The following is a 23,008-nucleotide window of genomic DNA, read 5'->3' as shown; positions in this document are numbered from 1 at the left end:
CTCTCCGGTTGATGGTTCGCGGCTTACTGACAGATCAGAGAGTCGAATGTCGAACACGAGCGAATCGTAATTCCATGTATACGATGAGTCACTGGTGAAAAAAAGATTTGGGCCCTGCTGGCAGCAAACTCTTCTTTCACCGGAAACGCAAGCTCACCCGTCCTAGAAAAGCGGATTCCTTTGGACTGCCGTCTTGGCATCTCATTGTCAGCCTCTTTTTCCATCTCGAGACACGTCGTGTGGAATTTAACTACGACGAAACTGTTGAAGAAGTTGAAGAGCAAAGTTGACAATTGAATGTAAGTTGCAAAGACGAGATCTATTTTTTTTATTTTTAAAAATAGTAACTCATTATATTTTCCGTTTATTTAAAATAAAGTAAGTTTATGTATTCTTTTTTTTTTTTAAAAAGAATTAAGATCAAGTATCGAAATGTTTATAGATTCATATTTCATATATATTTAAAAATTTATGTACACATAATAAATAAAATTGAATTTTAATTAAACCTAATTTTTAATACACGTATATTATTTTTATATGTTTTAATATATTTTATATATTTTTATTTGATAAAATGATATTTGATATTTATTAAAAATAATAAAATTAATTATAGATTAATTATAGAATTAATTAGATATCGAAGCTCTTTCTTGAACTTGTAAATCTTATAGAACGAGATAGACAAGGAGAGCAAATAGTGGAAGAAGGACAGAAATAGAATAAAAATATGGAAATCAGCGCCATCTTCAGAGTGCCGCAAATGAAACTCAATAAATAAGGAGAGCAAATAGTAGAAAAAGGATAGAGATAGAATAAGAATTGAAATCTAACGCCATCTCTCATCTAACTATCAAAAATATGGTTCTTAAAGTATTTAAGAGATGGCGCCAACAGTCAATTTTAAGAAATATGGAAATCAACGCCATCTTCAGAGTGCCGCAAATGAAACTAAATAAATAAAGAGAGCAAATAATAGAAGAAGGATAGAGATAGAATAAGAATTGATCGTCAGCGCCATCTATCGAATATTAAAAGTATTACTTTGAAGACAGGATAATGTAGAATAAGAATTGAAGGCTAGTGCCATCTCTTATCTATATACGAATACTAAACTATACGAATACTAAAAATGTTTCTAAAAGTATTAAAGAGATGGCGCCAACAGTCAATTTCAAGAAATATAGGAATCAGCGTCATCTTCAGAGTGCCGCAAATGAAACTAAATAAATAAAGAGAGCAAATAGTAGGAAAAGGATAGAGATAGAATAAAAATTGATCGTCAACGCCATCTCTCATCTGAATGCCAAAAATATGCTTCTAAGAGTATTCGAGAGATGGCGCTAAGAGTGACTTTTCAATTTATTTTTACCTTTTTTCCCACTATTTATTAGCTTTTTTATGTGAATTCCATTTCTCTTTTAAAATTACTGCTATTTCTTAATCTTTAATGTAAAAAATATAGATATTATACTTTAATATTCATTCGAAATCACGATCTTTAATAATTTGCATTTATTCTTCTTAATATTTTTATAATTTAAATTTTCTTTGTTAGTTTTTTAAAAACTAGCAGTTTTTAAGAACATAGCAGTTCGAGGATGGAAATAATGGAAATGGAAGACACTCGTTTATTTGAAAAATATTTAATAATAAACATTGACAATATACAGAGAAAATACGCCATAAGAAGTCGCTATGGGAGTAATAAGAACCTAACAACTGGTCCAGACTTACAAAATATCATCAAATCAGACAATGATAAAGGTGTTCCGAACGACACCCCGTGTACTCCTATCAGTATTTTGCAACTAAAGTTTCGAGTTGATCTTGTATCCTTGTTCTCTCGATTCTTTTTTTTTTTTTTTGTGTTCTTTAACCTGACGTTTTTATATTTAATTCTTATTTATTCATTATTTTATTTATTTATTTATTTTTTTTTTACTTTTTTGCTTTCTTTTCCTGCGGATTCATCGATATACTTCTCGAATTTCCATCGCGTGTAAATGTGTTTTTGCGCGGATGTGTGAGTATATGTAATTCTCAACTTTCCTGCGTTTTTCTCGGCGCAAATGTCTCTTACGCCTACATTAGCATATTATTTCTTTTTTTTTTTTTTTTCATTTTTAATTCTTTTCCTCAGACGTTGGATTCGCAACCAGAAACCGATGGCTGTTCGCACTCGTCCCCCGTTGCGAATCCGTTTACACTGCGAGAGAAGCGAAAAACAGGTGGCATTTAGCTTTTTTTTTTTTTTTTACGATGTTCTCTATCTCGTAATTAATTTTCTTTTTTTTTTTTTTATATATATTTATATCATTCTTCACATTTTCTGCTCCTTCTTTTTCCTCGTTTATCGAAACGTTATTACTAATCACCCTCCATTTTTGTATTTCGACCATCGAATCGCGCGTGCCAATTTCTCACCACCGTTCCCCCACCAACTTTTCTCTTTTCTTTCCCCCTGATCAATCGCTGATAATAATTCCCCTTATGTCCAATGAATCCAAGAACTTATTTCTAATCGCGCCGATTCGACGAGGGCCAAAATCATCATCACGCTCATTCAACACACGGCTCTCTTCATAATATCACCCACGCACTCTCTAAATTATAGACTTATTATCGTTAATAACGCCCTAATGTCATGGAACATCCCTTATTTGTTAATTTTTCTCCCCTTTTCTCTTCTTTTCCTCGTTTGTCCATCTCTCTCTCTCTCTCTCTCTCTCTCTCTCTCGCTCTCTCTCACACACTCTTTCTCTCTCTCTCTCTCTCTCTCTCTCTATTTGCCTCGCGATAATTCGAAAAAAAGAAGATGGCCGCGTGTCGCGCTCGAAATCCTCCTCGGTTGATTGCCGCGTGGATTGTATGTGTATATATAGTGCGCCCAATTGTCTCGTTCAAATTAATTAAGACGAACCGAGAGAATGTCCAATTCTCTTCGAGAGAGAATTATCCCAGTAGTAAAAGAGAGCGGAGGAAAATGTGCGTTCGCCACGCGCGCGAATTTTGAGATTCCGACGGGCGGAGGATTAGGAGCGGAACGGGGCCACGTTACGCCGCCTAGTTACGCTAGGATATGTTGCTCGTAAAGATGTGTCGTTTACGTAAGTCATGTTAGTCATCTAGATTCACTTCTTTAAAAATCCCGTTTACGGTTTTACTGCCTTTAATTAATTAATTAATTAATTAATAGTAGAATCAATATTATTTATATTTATGTATAATCGGTGCGTATCGATCGTATTGGATTTATTTTACAATGCGATTCCAGTTTACTGTCCGCAGTAGCACTCGAGAACGTACGCGGTTGAAGAAAGAAAAAGATAATAATACATGATAAATGATCAATGACAACAAGCGGGAAAAAAAAAAGGGAGACGAATTCGTCGAACGAGATGGAATTTTTCTTCGTTCCATCACTCGCTTCGCTTTTAGTTATTAATTTTAGTTATTAATTTTTTTTTCTATTTTTTTTTCTTTTCTTTTTTGTTACACGTAAGAAAGTGATCGACGATCGAATCGTGAGTGTTTCATGCGATTATTTAATTATATTAGATTATTCTTTTTGTACAATTCGCAAGGAGAGAGGATTCTATTAAAGTCGCGAAGCACTTCCTTTCTTTTTTTTTTTTTTTTACGAATATATATATATATATATATAATATATGTATATAAATTAGTATTTCTTTAGAAGAAGTATGAAGAAGATTAGTATCCGTGTTTCTATCTTCGAGACGAATTCTAAATTCTTCTAAGAGAAACTTTGGAAAACAGATACTATTTCTAATCTATTCCTGGCTACCTCTAATTTTCTTATTTTCTTTTGTACAGGAATTCATTTATTATTCTTGGATCTACTTATATCCCCCTTTATCTTCGGATAAATATACAAGATATTTCGTGACACGTAAACAAGATCCAAAAGATCCGATCTCGATGAACGGAAGCGATAAAAGCGAGCTTTCTTTAAAGATCCGATAATGTAACTATTTACATCATTATAATTTTTCGAATTTCCTTAAGAAACTCGTATCCGAATTTAAATTATGATTTATGTTTTTCGTGCGTAATATATTCTTCTTAAAATATATCAACGAATATTTCGAATTCGCTTCTCCGCGTTACAATACATCCCTATATACGTAACATCCATACGTTCACGTATCAAGAAATATCGCAAACAGACCTTGCGAGTCGCGAATAAATTAACTTAATTAAAACTAAAATTATCAAATTTGCGATCGAATATTCATCAATCTCTCATACAATTACACGATTCATCGATCAATCTCGTACGCGTTACGAATATTTGCAAGAGTATTTCTTTTTTTTATCCATGATCGTCGACGAAATTTTCCTCGAGCATAAAACAAACAAAAAAAAAAAAAGAATAATCGAATAAAATGAAGAGGGAAATAAATGAAAGATAACATCTCGATGGCGACGATTATTGCGTATCCATCGATAATATATATATACATACACACATATATATATATATATATATATATACGATAGGCCTGCGTACGCAATCGGAGAACACGCTTCGATAAAAGTCCGGAACAAGAGGAGGAAATATGGGGGGGGGGAGGGGAGGGAAGAGGAGTTGTGCACTCGTGACGAAGAATAAGACGCGGAGACGATGAGTCTCGCCTATTTTTGAGCTTGACTTACGCTAGCCACTAGTTGTAATAGCCTACCGATAAAGGTAATCGATTACGAGTAAGTATAAATTGTAATTACAGTGTACAATATACAGGGATAGATCCGCTTTCTCGCTTCCTGGTTCCCCCTAATCTAAAACGCGACGTTCCTCTGCAAACGAATCACTAATCAGAGGGTATCCTTTCCAATATCGTTACGTTATCGAATCGTATATCATTTTCGAGCACGCATAAATATCAGGTTCTCTCAGGGAGTTCTCTTTTGTGAAAATATGTGTGTGTGTGTGTATGTGTGTGTGAAAAATGTACTCATTCGAAGAGGAACGATTGTCGCGCAACAGACAAGGTTCGAAGAGAAAAAAAAGAAAAATGGAATTCTCTTCTCGTCACGTTTGAGGAACGTATCTCGCGCGAGAATTCTTTTCCTTTCGCTCTATTTTTCATTCTCTCTCTCTCTCTCTTTCTCTCTTTCTCTCTTGCTCTTCTCGGGGAATTATTTTGCGAATATTTTCATTTCTATATCACTAGCATATCTTGTGTTTTTCCCCCTCCTCGTCGTCCTTCTATTATCCCCCCCACTGTTTTTCATTATCCCATTATTTGTATAGCTTCTCCTTTAAAATCTACGCTCGTTTATAATTTGTAACGTTACAAGAATCAATGAGTATGTTCTGAGTTGTTCGGTTTAGCTCCTTAAGTTATTAAAAAAAAAAAAAAAAAAAACGGGAACGGTATCCCGTTTCCAATCCTTTTTTTGTGCTCGACGAAATCGATTACGAAGTCGATCCCTAATCGTATATATAGTTAATAATGTTATTATTTACATGTACTGGCGCTCGCACACGCAAAATTGAAAAATCAGAATATACGATTTTGTCGCATAGCGGCCATTATGGTTCCGGTTGGTGAACCATAGAAAACTAATTCTACGGCCGGTTTGCCTCTTTTTTTTCCCTAGCCTAGTGACCTATGCTAACGATAGATTTAGATTTTTAAAACGTAATCCAGCGACAGTAACTAATTCCTGTCGCGCTATCTACGTAGAAAAAAAAAATAATAAAAAATAAAAGAAGATTAGAAGAAATAGAATAAAAAAAAAAAAAAAAAGAGAGAAAAAAGAAAAGAACATATTTGTCATATTTGGCTATTTCACACGATTCTTTGTGTTGTATTCTATTTTTTTTTTTTTTTTTCCCTTTTCGTATAACCATCGCGTGTGTCTTTCACTTTTTAACTCGTTTGTTTCTCGCGTTTTATGTCTCGTTTCCTTTTCTCACCTGCGTTTCTTTCCATTTCTTCCTTTCACTCTCAAGTTCATTCACTCGTGGCCACTCGCATTCCTCTTCACTTGCACTCCACGTTGAGTCACGCAACACGACTTACCTATATATATTTATTTATATTTATATATATATATATATTTATTTATGTATATATTTATTACGATAAATCTCCACTTAACTAGAACTTTTTTTTGTTTTAACAGGGATTATCACTCACTCGGCTCAATGTGCGTACCATTTCCCTTTCGCGTTTCATTTTTTTTTCCTTTTTTTTTTTTTTACAAAATACTCTGCCTTAGAGTATTTTGAGTTTATGTGTGTCTGTGTTTGTGTGTGAGTCTCTCTCTTTCTCTCTCTCCCTCTCTCCCTCTCTTTCTCTCTCTCTCACTTTTTCTCTCGTTACTATTTCTTCCACTTTCTCCCATTTGTTTCCATGATTATGTTCAAAGAAAAAAAAGAACAAAACAAATATAGCTAATTTCTTTTCGATCGATCGAGAAGCGGATTAGACAGCGAATTATATATTAGATCAGATCCACGTGATCGAGAACGCGGTGGAAACTCGAGGAACTTGAACACAAATATAATGAAAATATAATGTACATGTGTAAGTGAGTTTATACGAGAGTAAAATATATATCTTCGGTGGATAGGTGTTAATTATTAGGTGACAAACAATATTTGAAATATCACAAGTTCAGAGTATCCTGCGGGAGGCTCTTCTAAAGATTGTTTCAAAGGATCAGTCTATTAATTTCAACGTTCTCGATCACTCGTTTCGAGCTTCGTTACAATTTTTTTTTTTTTTTTTTGCACGAATTTGATCGAACATCTTATCGCACATATTTATCGCACGAGAATACGAATATATCGCGTGCAGACGACACTTTGAGGAATTGGAATCGCTCCCTCTCTATCAATCGATGTTCCATAAAAGAATTTCGCGAGTAGAATGATAATTCCAGATTATAATGACGAAACACGTAGAAAATTATTCGAAATCGATATTTATAATTATATAACTAGATAACTTACAAAGAAAAAATTAACTTCTATTCCAATTCCTCCACCAAAAAAGTAGCTAGAAAATAAGAGAGCGTAGAAACCTCGATCGACAAGCTCCGTTATCCTCGAAAAACTGACCATTCCTTAAAAAAAGATAATAGTAGTAATAATAATAATAATAATAAAAAAGACAGAACAAAAGAATATCCACATCTAAAAAAAAAAAAAAAAAAAAAAAAAAAAAATTGCTGCCACGTTCCATCTTTCCCATCGGAGCATCGACGAAGCCTTGAGTATTCAGAAAAAAAAAAAAAAAAGCTGCGTTACATTGACGTAATCTCGATTAGGAACCGGTAGAGACTGATTTGACTAGATCCTGTTTCCCAGAATCTTGCTTTCTCAGAGTTCGTCCAAAGGGTTCTCTCTCCCTTCCATCGAATATTAACTATTCTACGTCTCTATAGCCGCGAATCTACGCACACACACGCGCGCCCACAAGCGCAACATAGACACACACACATTATATTTGGCATAGAAACCCTACCGGTCACGCGTAACTAACTGCTTCGTCGCTCTCGTCGTTTCTCTCTCTCTCTCTCTCTCTCTCTCTCCTCCTTAATTTTTCCCTCGGCTAGCTACCTAAGAAGGGTCTCGCGTATCCTCGCTGATCACCGAGCAGTGTCGACTGGCGTTTGTCACCGGAAGTCGCGTTCACCTCGCCGACACGAAGCGAAGAGTTCCTTTCCGGCAGCCATTAGCGCGAAATTCCTCCTTTCTTCTTCGTCTTATCGTCGCGTCCGACAATCGGTGTGTTTCCCGATTTTTCGTAATTAGAAAAGATCCCGCGAGAATCCTTCGCTCGATTCCGATACTTGATTAAAAAAAAAAAAAAAAAAAAAAAAATGATTCCTCTATATATGCAAAGACAAAGGAAAAGGAAAAAAAAAGAAAAAGAAAAAAACGGAACAAAGAAAAGAAAAATATGAGAGAAGCAACGATCGATCGCTCTTGCTTCTTTGATTCAAAATTCTCTCTGTGTTGTGATCGTTGTGTCGCGTGTATTCCGCTTCCCCAACCACGAAATCAATTATGAATTATGTACAAAATTCCTTGTGTGTATATGCGTGTTCAACATTTCCCTTCTTCCACTTTCGGATTTCGCGTGAAATTATCGTACAATAATGATGAGTAACGTGTAATGCGATTAAAAATTACCCCCATTTTCATTTCGTGATAAAAATCCTTGCCCGGAAACGCGTTTTAAAAGTCTCCCCCAACGATTATAGAAACGTGCACGAGCAACGAATTGCATAATTACAATTGATTTCTAGAGAGATCAATTATCTATATCTATTTACTTATATTTATATATATATATATATATATATATATGTATATACACAAATATATATACACGTACACCGGCAATATTCGACACGTTCCCTCCTCTCGTCGTCGTTCAACTTCGTATAAATCGAAATGGCTGCCGGGTCTGAACTCGTATATACGAATGGATAAATTTAACGACGCGATGCCTTTACACACGGTTCCCTCACGTGAATTTCGACTAAACAATTATCAAGAATGTTTCGAAAGAATTTCTCGTACTATAAACTCTTACAACTCTGATCCAGCATTATCGTTTACCGTTTCCCCCTCCCCTCCTTTTTTTTTTTTTTTTTAAAACGATCGATTCGAACCTGTTCCAATGTTTAGCATGTTTCGAGCGAAACTCAATTTAACCGGTTCCTCTTTGTCTGCTAATTCAGTTTACCAATTTCCCCCGTCTCTACCATCCCTCTCTTCTCTACGCCGATTATCGATCAGGGTTCGAAAGTTCGACGACGCTTCGGCGAATGGACCTTTGTCGTCTGGTCGACCGTTTCGCAACCCTAATCGAGGAGTAACTAGAACTTTACATCTAAATTCAAACCATTCTATTATCGTTTTTCGTTATCTTTTTAACCTTTTTCTCTATCAATCGTCTATCTACTCGATTACTCTCATCCGCAATAATTCGCCAATTTTCTCTTCCTCTCGAAGATCCTGAAACCGTGCGCGACCTATATATCCATTTCCTTCTTCCAATTTCTTTGCTTCTGCGAATGATAGTTGTTCGTGATGAGTCGACTCGGTAATTTGGACTTCGTTGGAACTTCGTCCACAGTGGCCGGATGTTTCTTTTAGGGAAAATTTTGCTTCTTTTCCGGATGGATGGGAGGCAAAGTCGACGTATCGGTGCTACGAAGAAGGCTGGCGTCAGCATGCGCGGAGGATCCAGGCATCGCTTCGTGGGGTGATCGTGATCGATGGCGGATGACGATGATGATTGTGTCGATTTCTGTTTGTTCTGGTCACATTCAGCTGAGTACAACGACGGTGTACTTGGAAGGCTCGCGCTTCGATATTTGACCATCTTTAATATGGCGTGAACCTGTTGTAACCGCCCCTGTACACGGTCGCCTGTGAAAAAAATTCATTGCTCAATTAGTCGAGATTAGACAAATCTGATTTATTAATTTGAGGCGCAATATTATCCACGAAGCATCGTGTTGGAGAGATGCACGTATGCGACCAAGTATCGCTTCAAGTATATATATATATACAGTCTCGTGCAATGGGCAAAGTAAGATTAAGGCATTCGTGCATGAAACGTCTTTGATGCTTGTTTCGTGGATGGAATCGAAGCATAGGCGTCTGACGCAACGTCTCGTGGACTGAAGAATTTCTTGAAAACTGAACTTCGGTATCTCGACAATTGTTTACAACTTTGATTTATAAAGCTATTTGAAAGGAACAATTGAATTAATTTCTACTTCGTATCGTTTAAGGGGAGTTGCGGCGAAACTTTGGTACCGAAGTTCTTGTAAATTGTCGATCGTTAAGTTTAGATTTTGAAGACTAAAGCATTTGTAATCGATTATTGTAAGTTATCAATTCGGATAATTCAAAAGTTGAAGGAATGTAAAGTATGTACAATTGTTTGTACTTTGAGAAATTAAAATTGCATTTACCCCATATCCGGCTACTGGTCCAATACCATGTCCAAGATAGGGATCAGCGTATTCACGCCCATAACTGTAACATTAATGCGGAAGCGTGTTAAACATCCGCCTTATCATTCATTCAATGTGTTCACGTTTATGAATAATGCAAACATTTGTTGATAGGTGTAAAAATTAAACAAATAAAAGGATATATATATATATATATACAAACTTAGGATTTGTCTAAGGATTTTCAGTGGAACTATCAGGTTTTTTGACAGGAGTGTCATCATCGGGACGATAACTTTCGAGGTGTCTGCGACTCCTAAGAGCTCGGCCACGACGACGGGTCCGACCGGAAGAAACGGACTCCTCATACACTTCTTTTTCAGACTGTCTGAAGTTGGATTCAAAGAATATGATCATACGACATTTGCGCATTCATTAATTGTTCTTCTATCCCTTACGGTCCAATTACGTAATTACGGATTCTTTTGCAATAGAAAAATATTTATGCTTTGCAATAGAAAAATTTTATTTATATCCCAAGATAAAAATAAAAATAGAAAGAACGAGAAACGAGGTGAAATTTCAACGTTATATACAATCCCAAATATCGATACGATCTTCAAATATTTTATATCCCGTATGTATCGTCAATCCCGTTCGGAATCTAACCTATCTCCATCGATCGTTGCGCTTTTAAAAATTGCGCTTTGAAAGGAAAGAGGAGAAAAGAACTAGGTAGATTCGTAGCGTGAGGAAGACCGTAAGGGCAAGAAAGGAGAATTGAAAGACGGGAAAGAGCCCGAGGGATAACGGCAAAGAAGGTATGCGAAGGGAGTAGTGTGGTGTGCTTACCCCGCGACTGCGGCATATCCTGCGACCGGTTGTGCCGCAGCTGCAGCTGCGCTGTATGCGCGCGCAGCCACTGCCGTGTAGGTCGCTGCAGCTGCGTAGGTGGCCTGCTGCGCCGTCGAGAGGGGCGTCTTCAGCAATGGTGACGCTGCAGCTGCTGCTGCCGCGGCCTGAAACAGGAACCATGACCCGCCATGCAAGGCTCAAGCAAGCTCCAAGACAGAGACCAGACAGGAATTTCCTAGCGGAGAAACGGTACTAACGCGTCCTTTTTCTCGCTATACGTGAACATCCTTGCACGCTTCGCCGGTATTCGTTACGTCTCACGGGGGAGGGCGTTCGCCCCAGCGTTCGATCGTAGAGGTTAGGATTACAGTTTTCGGGGGAACAAGGAATTTCGATTCGTTACTTTGCGAATAGATAAGTATTTTGATCGCAATACTTGTGTATTATCTTATAAAGATAGAGAAGAGAATTTTTTATCTTCCTGGGAGGAAGAGGATAAAAATTGTCTATCCATTTTTTTACAATCTTTGAACAATGAAATGGAAACTTTAGGTTTTCCTTGTACAAACAAAGGTTGGGGGAATGAGAGGATACTTTCAATTCTTTGAATCATAGGAAATTCCAAGGGCTCATCGCGTGCAAGGATTTTTACGGATGCGTTTATAAAACGTATGGATGAGACAGCCGGGTTGTCGTTCATCGTTTCATCTGCGATATATTTTTTCTCTACCCTTGTTTACACAGTCGGGAACTTTTATTTGGAGCGTTGTTTGAACAACGAGAACTGTTTCATCCATACACCACGGTGCAGATAGTAAAAAGTTTCGAGCACTCAGCTAAATGTGGTTCTCGAAGCTACTGCTTTCTGTCGATCAAAAGCTCAAGGAGGCGTGACTTATGTACAGAGAATGATGCGAGAATGATCGTATGTATTTTTTTTTTTTTTTTTTTTACTCGTCGAAATCGATTTCTGCAATATAATAATGTCACGATAATGTCATAATATTAAACATTAGCTAAAGGGTTTTCGAGTAAATTTTATAATGCGAATGAATAGCAACACGATTACGCAAAATTTTGCGTAAAATGGAAAGAAAAACTTGTTTTTTGGTAAGGAGATAATCACTGTTCCGAACATGGCTTCCAAGTATCGATGTTCACGTCGAGATTAAGACATATCCACCAAGTATGCCATTTATTACCGTGGAAACGCGAAATCTACGTGCATGCATCTAAAGTGCAAGTGTATCTCTTCTAAAAATATCTCTCTATCGCGACATTTCAAAACGTTTTTACCTTATTTTATTATTTTGTATCACCGGATCGTCGATATTTTTTCAAGACGTGGTATAAATTAGATTAAACATTTTCTTTTTATACGTAAAAATGTATAAAATTTCCAACCCATATTTCACATTTTTTCAGTAAAAAAAAAAAAAAAAAATAAGTAGGAATCTTTTAATTAATCGTTATTAAAAGGAATGGATAGATCGAATACTTCTTTGCATCGTATACATTGAAGTATATATCCATTCCTCTTGATTATCCATTCGACGGAATGAAACCGATCTTATTCCATCTTTCGAAGAGCGCTTAAATGCAACTGAAATTAAATCCCGCCCCTTAGTTCTGCCCCATTTTATTAAACTTCTTTCTAATTCCGAAATCATATTATCCATCAAAGAAAACTCCCACTATTCCTGAAATGGAATCGTTAGCATTGACTGGAAGCTGGACGATTCGCCTGGTTCTCTCGCTAATGAAACGTGAAGGTTGGCAGATTAGAAATCTTTTAATTAACTGTACATGAGTTTCAGGGATCTGAAACGAATCGAATCTTCTCAGAAGCGTGATTTTTCTTTTTTTCTTTTTGGATGAAAATTTTCCAGAATCTCGTTCCAATCAGAAGAAATTTATAATCTTTTGCGAATAATCGACGCTTTCAAGATCGACGCACAAAGAGCTCTTGTCGCATAAAGGAAAAGTTGAGAGTGCACCTTCAACGATGGAACGTTTACTTCCGAAATGAGGGAAAGTTTTTCATGTCGCGATGATTAATGACTACCAACCGAGTTGTTTTCTTTCGCGATGCGTGTATTCGGCAAACTTCTCATAAATCATAAACTTTTGCACAATTATTGTGCTTGGTACTAAGCATTTTAGTATTTAAAAAAAAAAAAAAATAATCTCATTTAATCGCTTTTGTACGAGATATTCTGAAATTTTTCAAGAGAATTTTTAGACATTCTTTAGTAAAATTCGCAAACACGAATACTTCCAACCAATCATTGCGAAATTTCTTTAAAATTAAAAACGAAATCAAAAATTATCAAACAAAATTACAAACTCTCGATTAATCAATGAATAGATTTGAAAAAAATATATATATATAAATAAAATCATTTCATCAAAATCGCTCCATCGCATCAAACAAACTCTCCTTAATCTTTCGTTATATCAATATAATTTTCAATATTCTTTAATTAGATGAATTAGAAAATGAGAAAACACGGTTTCGATAGTGCCAAAAACTTCTGAATCTTGTGATAAGCGCGACAACGGAAAAGAGCTATATCCATGGCCGACGTAAAAAAAAAAAAAAAAAAATAGAAAAATAAAATAGGAAGGAAAAAGTTTCTGGGTCACACGGTTGATTTTCAAATACGAGACACGTTCTACGTTGCTTGATTTTCGGCCGAGATATTTCGCGGTATATGGGTCAAGTGACACTCGTCGGTCCAGCCTGGTTCTCCACCTGTGTTTAGCCGTCGAAATTATTTAACGTTCCTTGAAATCCTGCAACTTATTACTCGACCGCCTTCCCACATGCCCGAGCAGAGATTGGAAAATGGCGGGTCTGACGTGGAACGAGCCTCGTTAGGTTGCTTTATGGAGCCCGGAGGTTTGTTTGATATCGTTATTGGGGTGTAGCAGCGTGTTCCGCCCGTGGGTGGTTTCGCCACGAGTATCATACTGGTTAGTTCTTTGAAAGTGGTTCTCTGATGTTATTTGTTTGCTTCTTTTTTTTTTTTTTGGAATTGTGATCTTTGGAATATTGCATTTTTACAATCTTATTTTTTTGGTTATACTTTTTTTTTATTGGCAAACAATTTTGTAAGGATCTCGAATAATTGAAATAGAAGCTCCTTCTGTTGATTAAGTCAGATTTGAAACTAATTTATTTCAATTATTTTATTAGTCATATTTTGAAATATTAAAAAAGAAATCCTTAAATGAAATTGTAAACGTACAAAAAAAATCTACAATCTTTTAAAAGAAATTCCCGATCACTTTGTCTGGTAGAATTCAGGATGTATCTGATCAATATCAATCAAGAATCATCTCTCTCCAATGTCCGACCAATGTAAGATTCATCCACTTCACTCGGTTAAAATTATAGACACTCCAGAAAGTTAAACGAAGTACAAAGTTTCAATATTTACAGAACCCGAGAACGAATTAAACATGGCGCTTATTAACTTTAATAAAGCTTCGAACTTTTTTCCATCGAATCAAAAATATGTTTAACGAGATGCTTTTTAAAATTTTTCTCGATGTTGATGCCGCAAGTTGATACTTAATTTCCACGCGGTTATAAAGTGCATATCCCGCAGGCTCTCGGTTATTTTCGAGGGGGTGGAGATCAAGTGCGTCCGTTGCGCACTTTTCCGCCGATCCTTTTTTTTTTTTTTTTTTTCTCCCTCCTTTTCCCCTTTCGAAATTACGAAACAGAGATCTCACGGTTTACGTCGGTTCACGGGTCAGATGTTACGTTAACGATCTCCCCTTTTCTCCGATGTGCAATGTTTCACCGCTAGCCACGAGGAACGCGCCTTGATAATTGCTCCCCTTCGTCCCCCTTCGATCCCTTTCCACAGCCACCCAGAGATCGCTGCTTACTTTACGTACAAACCGACTTGGAAATTGGAAGCCGATGGCCGTTGTAATTGGTTGGAAGAATTTGTGCGACGACGCGGAATTTCGAGTAGCGATTTCACGAGCACTTTCGTGGTTCTGCTGCTAATGATTATTATTGGCTCTCGAGGGAAAAATTTGTATTTACAGATCGTTATGTAATAATTGGAAAAATAGTCTGTGCCTTTATTGAGATAGTAAGGTATGAGAATAAATATACTGTATCATTGGAAAGAGAGATTGGATATATTATTTTTGCTTTCTTTTTTTAATTCTGTCTACAAACAAAAATTATTTGCGCACTATTCATTATATATACTACTATTCTTAATCGAAATCAAAATTATAAAGCTCATGCAAATTTTGTATAAAATTTAGAAATCCTCTAAATTATTCTAAAAAAAGGATGATCAACGAAAAGTGCTAAAAAACTTTAGATTTCTCTGCCATTTCGAAATATTAACTTAACACATCACGAATAAAATATTATTATTAACATCGTCATAACAACAATATATGATTAAAAAATATTTGTGACGAAATACATTTGACGAAACGTAAACTTTTAAACAAGAAATTACTCTTTCGTTAAAAAAAGTACACACAAACATAGCCCACGCAGCCAATTTAACATCAATTTAAATCTGTCGTCGATACGACTCGTTCAATGATCCACCTAAATCCCTCATTCTCGAAACAGACTTTTAAGTTCCCAACATCCCTTCCCTCCCCTCCCCTCCCTCTCCTAATAATAATTATCGCGCTTAACGAAGGGCGCAGAAGACGGAAGCCCAGCAAAATACCCGGAATGAAGTTGTCGGACGCGCGAAATGACGCGACGTTGATTTATGGAGAGAAGAACGAGGCTTCCACGCGGACCACTGCCTCTCTTCCCGTGGAGCTCGTAAATCCTGGCCGACAACCAGGATTCCCTGCGGCCAGATCCGTGCCCAAGGCGAGTTTCTGGTCCCCCGCCGGAAATAGGGAGTCGAAATCGTTGGAGCAACCGGAAATTCTGCGGCCGCGTGACTTTGGAGAATTTACAACGATTTTTCTAACCTATCATCGTCGATCGTGCTCCTTGCTTTTTTATCTTGTGCGTTTCTTCAAATTTTATTTTATTTTTCTTTTTTTTGTGTATGTGCGTTTAACAAGTTAAGAAGAGAACTTGGTTCAAGTTTAAATGAAAATTTGTTTGATCCAGAGTGGTGACGTTAATCGTGTTTGTTTTTTTAACTCGCGTACGTTTTTTAGAATTTAATCGAAATTGGTTAAGTTCAATCCTCCTACTATCTGTAGGTGTCGGTGTTCGATCGAGGAATGTTTCCAAAGGAAACAAAGATATAAAGGAAATATATATATTGTGTGTGTGTATATATACAGAATTCTCCTTCGAGAAGACGAGAAACATAATAATTTCAATAATATTGCTCGTTTCCTTTAACGTTTACATATATACGTTTCGTAAATAAATATAACTCGAATAAGTATAACTTAGGATTTAAAAATACGTGCACGTCGTAATTACGACAATGATAAAAATATTAATTTTAAAAAGTAAAGATAAAAAATTAAAATATCCGAATACTTGAAATTTCTTTCCTTATTAATTTTCAAAGATCCAATAACATTCTACGTACACTAAAAATTCTCCAATAACCGCGTATCTATTCATAAAGAAAAGAGGCATGCCTCCTATGTACACGTAAATAAAAAAAAAGAACACGTTCACTACACAAAACAAAAATTGAAATTACTAAAAAGAATCTGATAATTCTCTCGAAACTTTATAGATTCTACGTATGTGTGTGTACGTATATACACGTGAGAGGTGAACTAAGTGGGTGGAATGTTTCTAACATGAAAAACTTTCCCTCTGTGGTCATCGATATGCTCGAAACAATTATCAACGAAACCGACCTATATAACTTCCAATAAATTTCAAAAAAAAAAAAAAAGAGAAAAAACTTGCAGAAGTAACGAAATTTTAATTATACAAATATGGAATTTCTCGAGGATTGAACGGCTCGAACGTTTCGAGAATCGAATCCACGAGGATGAGAGTTTATTCGACTAGACACTCGAGATGTCATCGAGCATCCGGAATTTCAACAATCGCTACATCCGCGCCGGTTTTCGTCAAAAGCTCGAGAACCACCCCCTCGAGAGGCAAACTCGAGGCGGAGGTGGCTAACATGTTCTCGATTAAGTCGCCGGTGGAGAAACTAATTTCGAGGGAGGATGAATCTGTCTGCCATAGGGGTGTGATGTGGGGCGGTTGGGTTGAACTTGGTAGCAATTCTAAACTAGCTAAACAACTCTTTCTAAGATACTCGCCGGCTCTGCGGAGTGCTCACCGATTGCAGCAGCCATTGCAGCGTTGGATCTTCGTGTTAGTGGGGGAAGGGGGATGCAGAAACAGGGAGAGATCTTTTCGAATTTTCTTGACAATTTTAAAATTAATGGCAACAAAGTTAACATGTTGCAATGCAATTCAAATATTGTTGTTACGAATTGGAATTTCAAGATTTATATCATAATTTCGATTTTATATTAAAATTTGAGAAGGAAAATTTTTTTGAAGCGTCTTATGGATATAATAGTGTAGGTGGAAGGAGAAGAATGAAGAGAATGAAAAGGAAAACATTGCGTGCGTCTGCATCATTTCGAAAGTAAAATATCGTCGAGTATTCATTAACAACGATTCGAGATTTTTGTTCTGGAAAATTGCAGTCGTCGGCGAGAAATTTTTCTTTTTCTTCGATGAACACATTATATATAATACACACATTACTTCCTATGTACTCTAGATATTTTCATAGTACGATAAATCGCGTATGTCTACGTGAAAGCGTATCAACAAATCCAAGAATAGAATATTAAAAAATCTAATGAATAAAGGGGGAAAAAGAAAAAAAAGAGAGAAACGATAATAATAATAAGAAGAAAAAAATTAGAAACAAAAACTACCAATCGCATGCATTACATTGATTCAAAAACAAGAGATAAAAAGGAAAATATTAAACATTCGAGGGTAGATGCGCAGAACAGAGGAAAAAGCGTAAAGAATAGATTTAATTTAATCTGAGATAAAGAAAAGAGGGGAAAGAATGAAAAGAAAAAGAGGGGAAAATCGTTTTCGGCATTCTAACAGAGAATAACAGAAAATAAAAGTGTGATACGGATACACAAGATGGCGGTACGACGATCGGTGAGCACTCCTGGTCGACCAGGTCCAAATGAGAAAAATCATCAAAAAAAGAAAAAGACAGGAGAGGAAAATAAAAAAAGGAACAAATGTTACTCAAAAATAATAATAACAAATAAAAAAAAAAGGGAAAGAAGAAAGAAACAAAAAAAATAGACAAACAACGGGCGAAGAAAATTCACTCAGGGCGGACCCTTAAAATTCCTACCTCCAGGGCGGGTGCTTTAGCCTGAAACACAAACGGCAAACCTGAAAAGAAATTCCGGCCAGATGGGGGGGAAGGAAAATGGGCGATTTTATATGACGTCGCGTTTAAACGAGGAATTGTTGGAATCGTTGGTGTCGTTGGTCGATCATTTAATATTCTTATAATTAATTTGTTTAACATAACCTAGAAACAAATATATCTTCGTTTGTGTTTAATTTTCTTTTTTTTCGGTGGGAGCAAAATCGATTTCGTGTTCAGGATTTATTTCTAATGAATGTGTGAGAAAAATGAGCGAATGTAAAAAAAGAAAGAGGCGAAAGATGAGTGGACGCGAGAAATCAGGCGACAAAATGCAACAAGATGCCGCACGACGCGATAAGATGCGATTGTCGGAAGAGACATTTTCTCGCAGGGTTGATTTTGAAAAAGTAATAAATAAATTTAATAAATTTAAATTATATTTTAATATTTCGAAAAAAATTTCTCCCCTCGTGTATAAAATACGCGGATATTAATTTTTCATTTTACATTTCTTTCTATTCTCTTCTATATAAAGATAAAACGTCTCTTGCCAGAACGATCACGGGATAGTAGAATTTTTTCAGAGAGATAAATTTCACGTTTTCGTGATCGAAGATAATGACACGTTCGACCGAAATTCGAATCTCTCGATATTTCAAATATTAGTCAAATTTTACCACATATTTTGATCGTTTGTATCCGAAATATTATTAAAACCATCGAATTTTTAAGCGAAATTGGCCAGAACGTGTCGAAGTATCATCGAATTTTCGAGGTATGTATACAAAATATTTTCCAAAATCGCAAAAGAGCAACGATCTCACCCCATCCTTTCCTGTTTCCAAATCAAACGTATCGAATAATTCCAAAAAAAAAAAAAAAAAAAAAGGAAAAAAGAAGAGAGAGAAAAAAAAATATCTTCTCTCGTTTCGAATTTCCTATATCTACATATTATCGTGCTCGGATTTTTATAACGAAACAAGAGGACAGTTGGCGCGCTGTTCGAAATTAATTTTCATTTCGCTCGATGGCGAATCGGGCGAACTGTCGAGAAGGGGGTTCGAAAGCTCGAAAACGATATCTGTCGTTACCCGTTTCCTGTGTCTGCTCTTTTGCAATTCCTCTCTCCTCTGTTTCATAATTTCTCCTCTTTTCTCTCTCTGTCTCGTCCGAGCGAGGGAATCGCCGTGGATTTTTCGCGGTACGATACGGAGGAAAGCACGAAAGAGAAACGAGAGAGGGTGGAAACGGGGAGAGAAAAAGAGAGAAAAAGGAGGAGGAGAAATGGACGAACAGGCGAGCGACGAAAAAAAAAAAAAAAAAAAAAAAGAACGGACGAGAATGACAGCAGATGAAAGAACGTAGAAACGAGATAGGGATGGCGTAATTGTTATCGGGCTCTCTGCGTTTCACGTGTGTGCAAGCCTGGCAAAACGTGTCAACTAACGTCAGCTGTTGCTTGAGGCCATTCCAGCTAAACGGGTCCGGAACAGTTGCAGACTTTAGTCAATATTTCTGTGCCTTCTTTTCTCTTTGTTCTACATCTCTTTCTTTTTTCTAAATCTTTTTTCCCCTTCTTTTTATCGTTATTATTATTATTATTTTTTTTTTTTGCGTTTAGTTTTGTTTTGTTTTGTTTTTCGTTGTTGCTGTTTGTTTCAACTCTTTTTATTTTTTCTTTTCTCTTTTTTCTTTTTTGCAAGATATCTATCGTGCGCTCTGTTTCCGGGACGCGATGGACGATGGATGTTTCGAGTGGCTGAGAATCGATCGAACGACAGCTTTTTTAGAGGCAACAATGAACCCTCTTAGAGGGGGTAAGAACGTTCGACGGTTTTCCATTGTGTCACGTGGAAACACCGTTTTCCTGTTTGAAACCGTTTCGCCGAATACAAAGGCTATTTTTACAGTGGGATCATTGTCTTTGATAATTTTTAATTTGAAAATCATATATTACCAATATCTAGACTGTTAATTTTATAAACGTAGCAAAAACATTTAAAAAAAATAACAAGGAAACTAAAAAATACTATAAACAAAAAAAAAAAGAAAAAAGAAATAAAATTTTGCTCATAGAACATTAACGGAAATAATAATTGGATAATTTTATCAAAAAATATAATTAATGTTAACGCATCTTCGAATAGTTTAAATTATTGTTATATCAAACAAAAAAAATCATAATTCTTTATTAAATTTCAATGACTGACCATTTTGCAACGGCATGTTAAATATAGGTCATCGATTTCGTGGCAGTCACACGTTAAATCACTATTCCAAAAATTCGATGGAACCAAACATTAACTACGTTAAAATATTCCAAGCGTGGAAAATGATCGATAATTTCGATTTTTCAGGTCGCCGCTCGCGATCCTGAAATTTTCTTCAATTTTCTCCTCGCCTCGGCTCGGATCGTGGAGGAAAATTCGCACAAACAACGTTCAACCGTACGTTCGTTTATCAATTAATTCCCGATAATCTGCCGGCAACGTCTGAAAGGTGATCGATTAAGCGCGCTGATGTTTCAATCCCGGGCGGGGGAGGGGCATTGCTCGATTTAATTAAAAACTCATTCGTCGCCGCTTCGAGCCCCCGGAAACAGAGCACCGGCGACAATTTCCGGCGGAAAATCAGTGAAAATCTCGTGTCTCACCTGTAGCCTGTAGTTGGGATCCTGTGTCGCCGCGTGTGCTGCTAGGAACGGGTCGTAATAAACGCTGGAAAAAATAAAAATCACGAATGTTAGTTTTGGCTTCCTTTTTCCAATTCCACCTCTACGCCAACCAGTATCTTTTCGGCCTTTCCTCCTTATTTTACGTATTTTTCTAAATATTTTCGTATTTTTCTTTCGACACGTTTAACGCGTTTTCTCTATTCGCACATTTTTGCTTTTCGTTTTATTTATTTTTTTGTCGAATTATTTTCCTCGCGATTAGAACGATTACTCGATAATTCAAGAAAATTTAAATTGTCTCTTTCGTGAAGATTTCGATAATTATAACATTCATAGCATTTAACACCGAGCTATGTTTTCACAAAAGTGAATATTAGTGAACACTCGTCTTCATTCCGCCGAAAAGAAACTGGTCGCTCTCATCTGCAAATAAAACATTCGCGAGAAATAGAAAGTGAGAATCGTTTTCGCGAGATACAAGATTCGAGAGATTACGTACACTTCGCTCGATATGCCTCGAACTCGATGCTTCGAATTCGATGATCGACGAATAACAGCGTCGAAAGGATCGATTTGACTTTTTTCGTTTCATGAGGAGGGGGGAGGGAGGAGAGAAATAGTTCCACTGTTTCCGCGACTCGATGAATTTCCACCCACTTCCCCGATCAAAGTATCGCGTTTCGATCAAATTTCGAAACCGAAACGCGCGCTTCTCCACTCTCGTCGAGGCCATCTTTTATACCTGACATATTTATTCGTATCCATCTCCTCGTTCCATCGATTGTATCGAGATTCCAGATTCGTATTTCTCCATGTTTCGAGCCATCTTTTCAAATCTCCACGCGATAAAGATCGTCCTCGTTCGATCCATCGTTTCGAAGTTTTCGAAAATACAAATCTTCTTTCTCTCTTTCCCACCCTTTTTTTTTTTTTCTTTAAATCGAACGAGAATATTCTTTCGCAAGTGGATCGATCGAAAAAAAAAAAAATCGCGATAAAATCGTTCCCTCGTTCATCATTTTCACCGCCCGTCGAGTTTATTCGTCGCCGGTTATCACGACTTCTCGCCGTTTCGTCGTTCGAACGTTCGAAAATTCATAAATCACGTGAAAACGTGTCGCGCGATGATCGGTGGATCGGAGGAAGACCCGATATGTAACAAACGATTTCAACGCGTTCAAATGGCCACCCTTATTTATGAGTAATAAAACTGGTAGCGATTGATCGACGGGAAAATATGGTCGCAACGCGGAAATATCCGCGGTCCCCGCAATTTTCCATCACCAGTTTTCATCTGGTGCGCGCCGTCGTGTCGAATTGTTTAATTAACGGCTATACATGTACACAGCTATTTATCGATGCGCGAGCGACAGGGAAAAACTGGTGGTGGGAATTGCGATATCAACTGAAAAATCTAGGGACCGTTCAATTCAGGCTCCTCGGTGATCGTCGACATTATTATTGAAAAAAAAACTTGAAGAATCATTTAATTCTTAATCCTTTCGAGACAATGTTCGGACAACGAGTTTCGAAGATATTATTGATCAATAATGGCGAATATTATTCCAATTATAGTGTATTTGATACTTTAACTGTGATATTTTATATGGCAATATAATTTATTACATGATTGTACATATGTGATAGTATATAACAACTATATCTTTGATATTTTACTTTAATCTTGAATTCAAAGAGCATAGCTCCTTATCCCTTTCACAAAAAAAATATATATATGTATATATCATAATTAACAATCAATCTTTCTCTTATTCCTTAAATAAATTAATCTCGAAAGGATCGAACTGAAGAACTGAATCTCGAAAAAAAAAAAAAAAAGAAAAAACGACACGAACATATCCACGAGCATTCGAAAATCTCGATCAAGCTAAACAACATCACGTCAATTTTAACGATCCATGCAGATTTTTGATATTTCTCCCATAACCTCTCACTCGACTTTTCCTCTTTGAACCTTCGAAGTTTCGAATCCTCCCCCATTAACCACCGATCATCCCGCCACGTTTTTAAAAAAAGAAGATCATTGTCGGGGATAAATCGATCGAAGACAGACCAAATATTCGAAGGAATTCCCCTCTCTGTGGAAGAATAAATTCGTGGTTGGTTTGGAGGGAAAAGTTATATCGTTTCATGCTGGTGATTTGTGTGA

General features: G+C 36.5%; 1 protein-coding gene across 9 annotated transcripts in view; it reads right to left on the bottom strand.

Moving 5' to 3' along the window:
- Positions 1-1,877: 1,877 nt before the first annotated feature.
- LOC122712383 (RNA binding protein fox-1 homolog 2) overlaps positions 1,878-23,008 on the bottom strand; it is a 182,307-nt gene continuing 161,176 nt past the window's right edge. For 5 of the 9 annotated variants that reach the window (XM_043931997.1, XM_043931995.1, XM_043932003.1 and 2 more), the window contains 5 exons: positions 20,818-20,881; positions 19,612-19,638; positions 10,810-10,976; positions 9,976-10,039; positions 1,878-9,424 (listed from right to left, as the gene is read on the bottom strand). In XM_043931997.1, the coding sequence (XP_043787932.1) occupies positions 9,380-9,424; positions 9,976-10,039; positions 10,810-10,976; positions 19,612-19,638; positions 20,818-20,881 (367 nt within the window). In that variant the 3' untranslated portion in view covers positions 1,878-9,379. Of the gene's footprint in view, positions 9,425-9,975; positions 10,040-10,809; positions 10,977-18,143; positions 18,165-19,611; positions 19,639-20,817; positions 20,882-23,008 lie in introns of all 9 variants that reach the window. The other 4 variants (XM_043931999.1, XM_043931996.1, XM_043932001.1 and 1 more) reach the window with 2 other exon arrangements.

This window comes from Apis laboriosa, unplaced genomic scaffold, assembly GCF_014066325.1.
Source record: "Apis laboriosa isolate Shangri-la unplaced genomic scaffold, ASM1406632v1 scaffold1_cov151, whole genome shotgun sequence".
NCBI classification, from domain to species: Eukaryota; Metazoa; Arthropoda; class Insecta; order Hymenoptera; family Apidae; genus Apis; species Apis laboriosa.
This window is presented reverse-complemented; position numbering and strand designations above follow the sequence as displayed.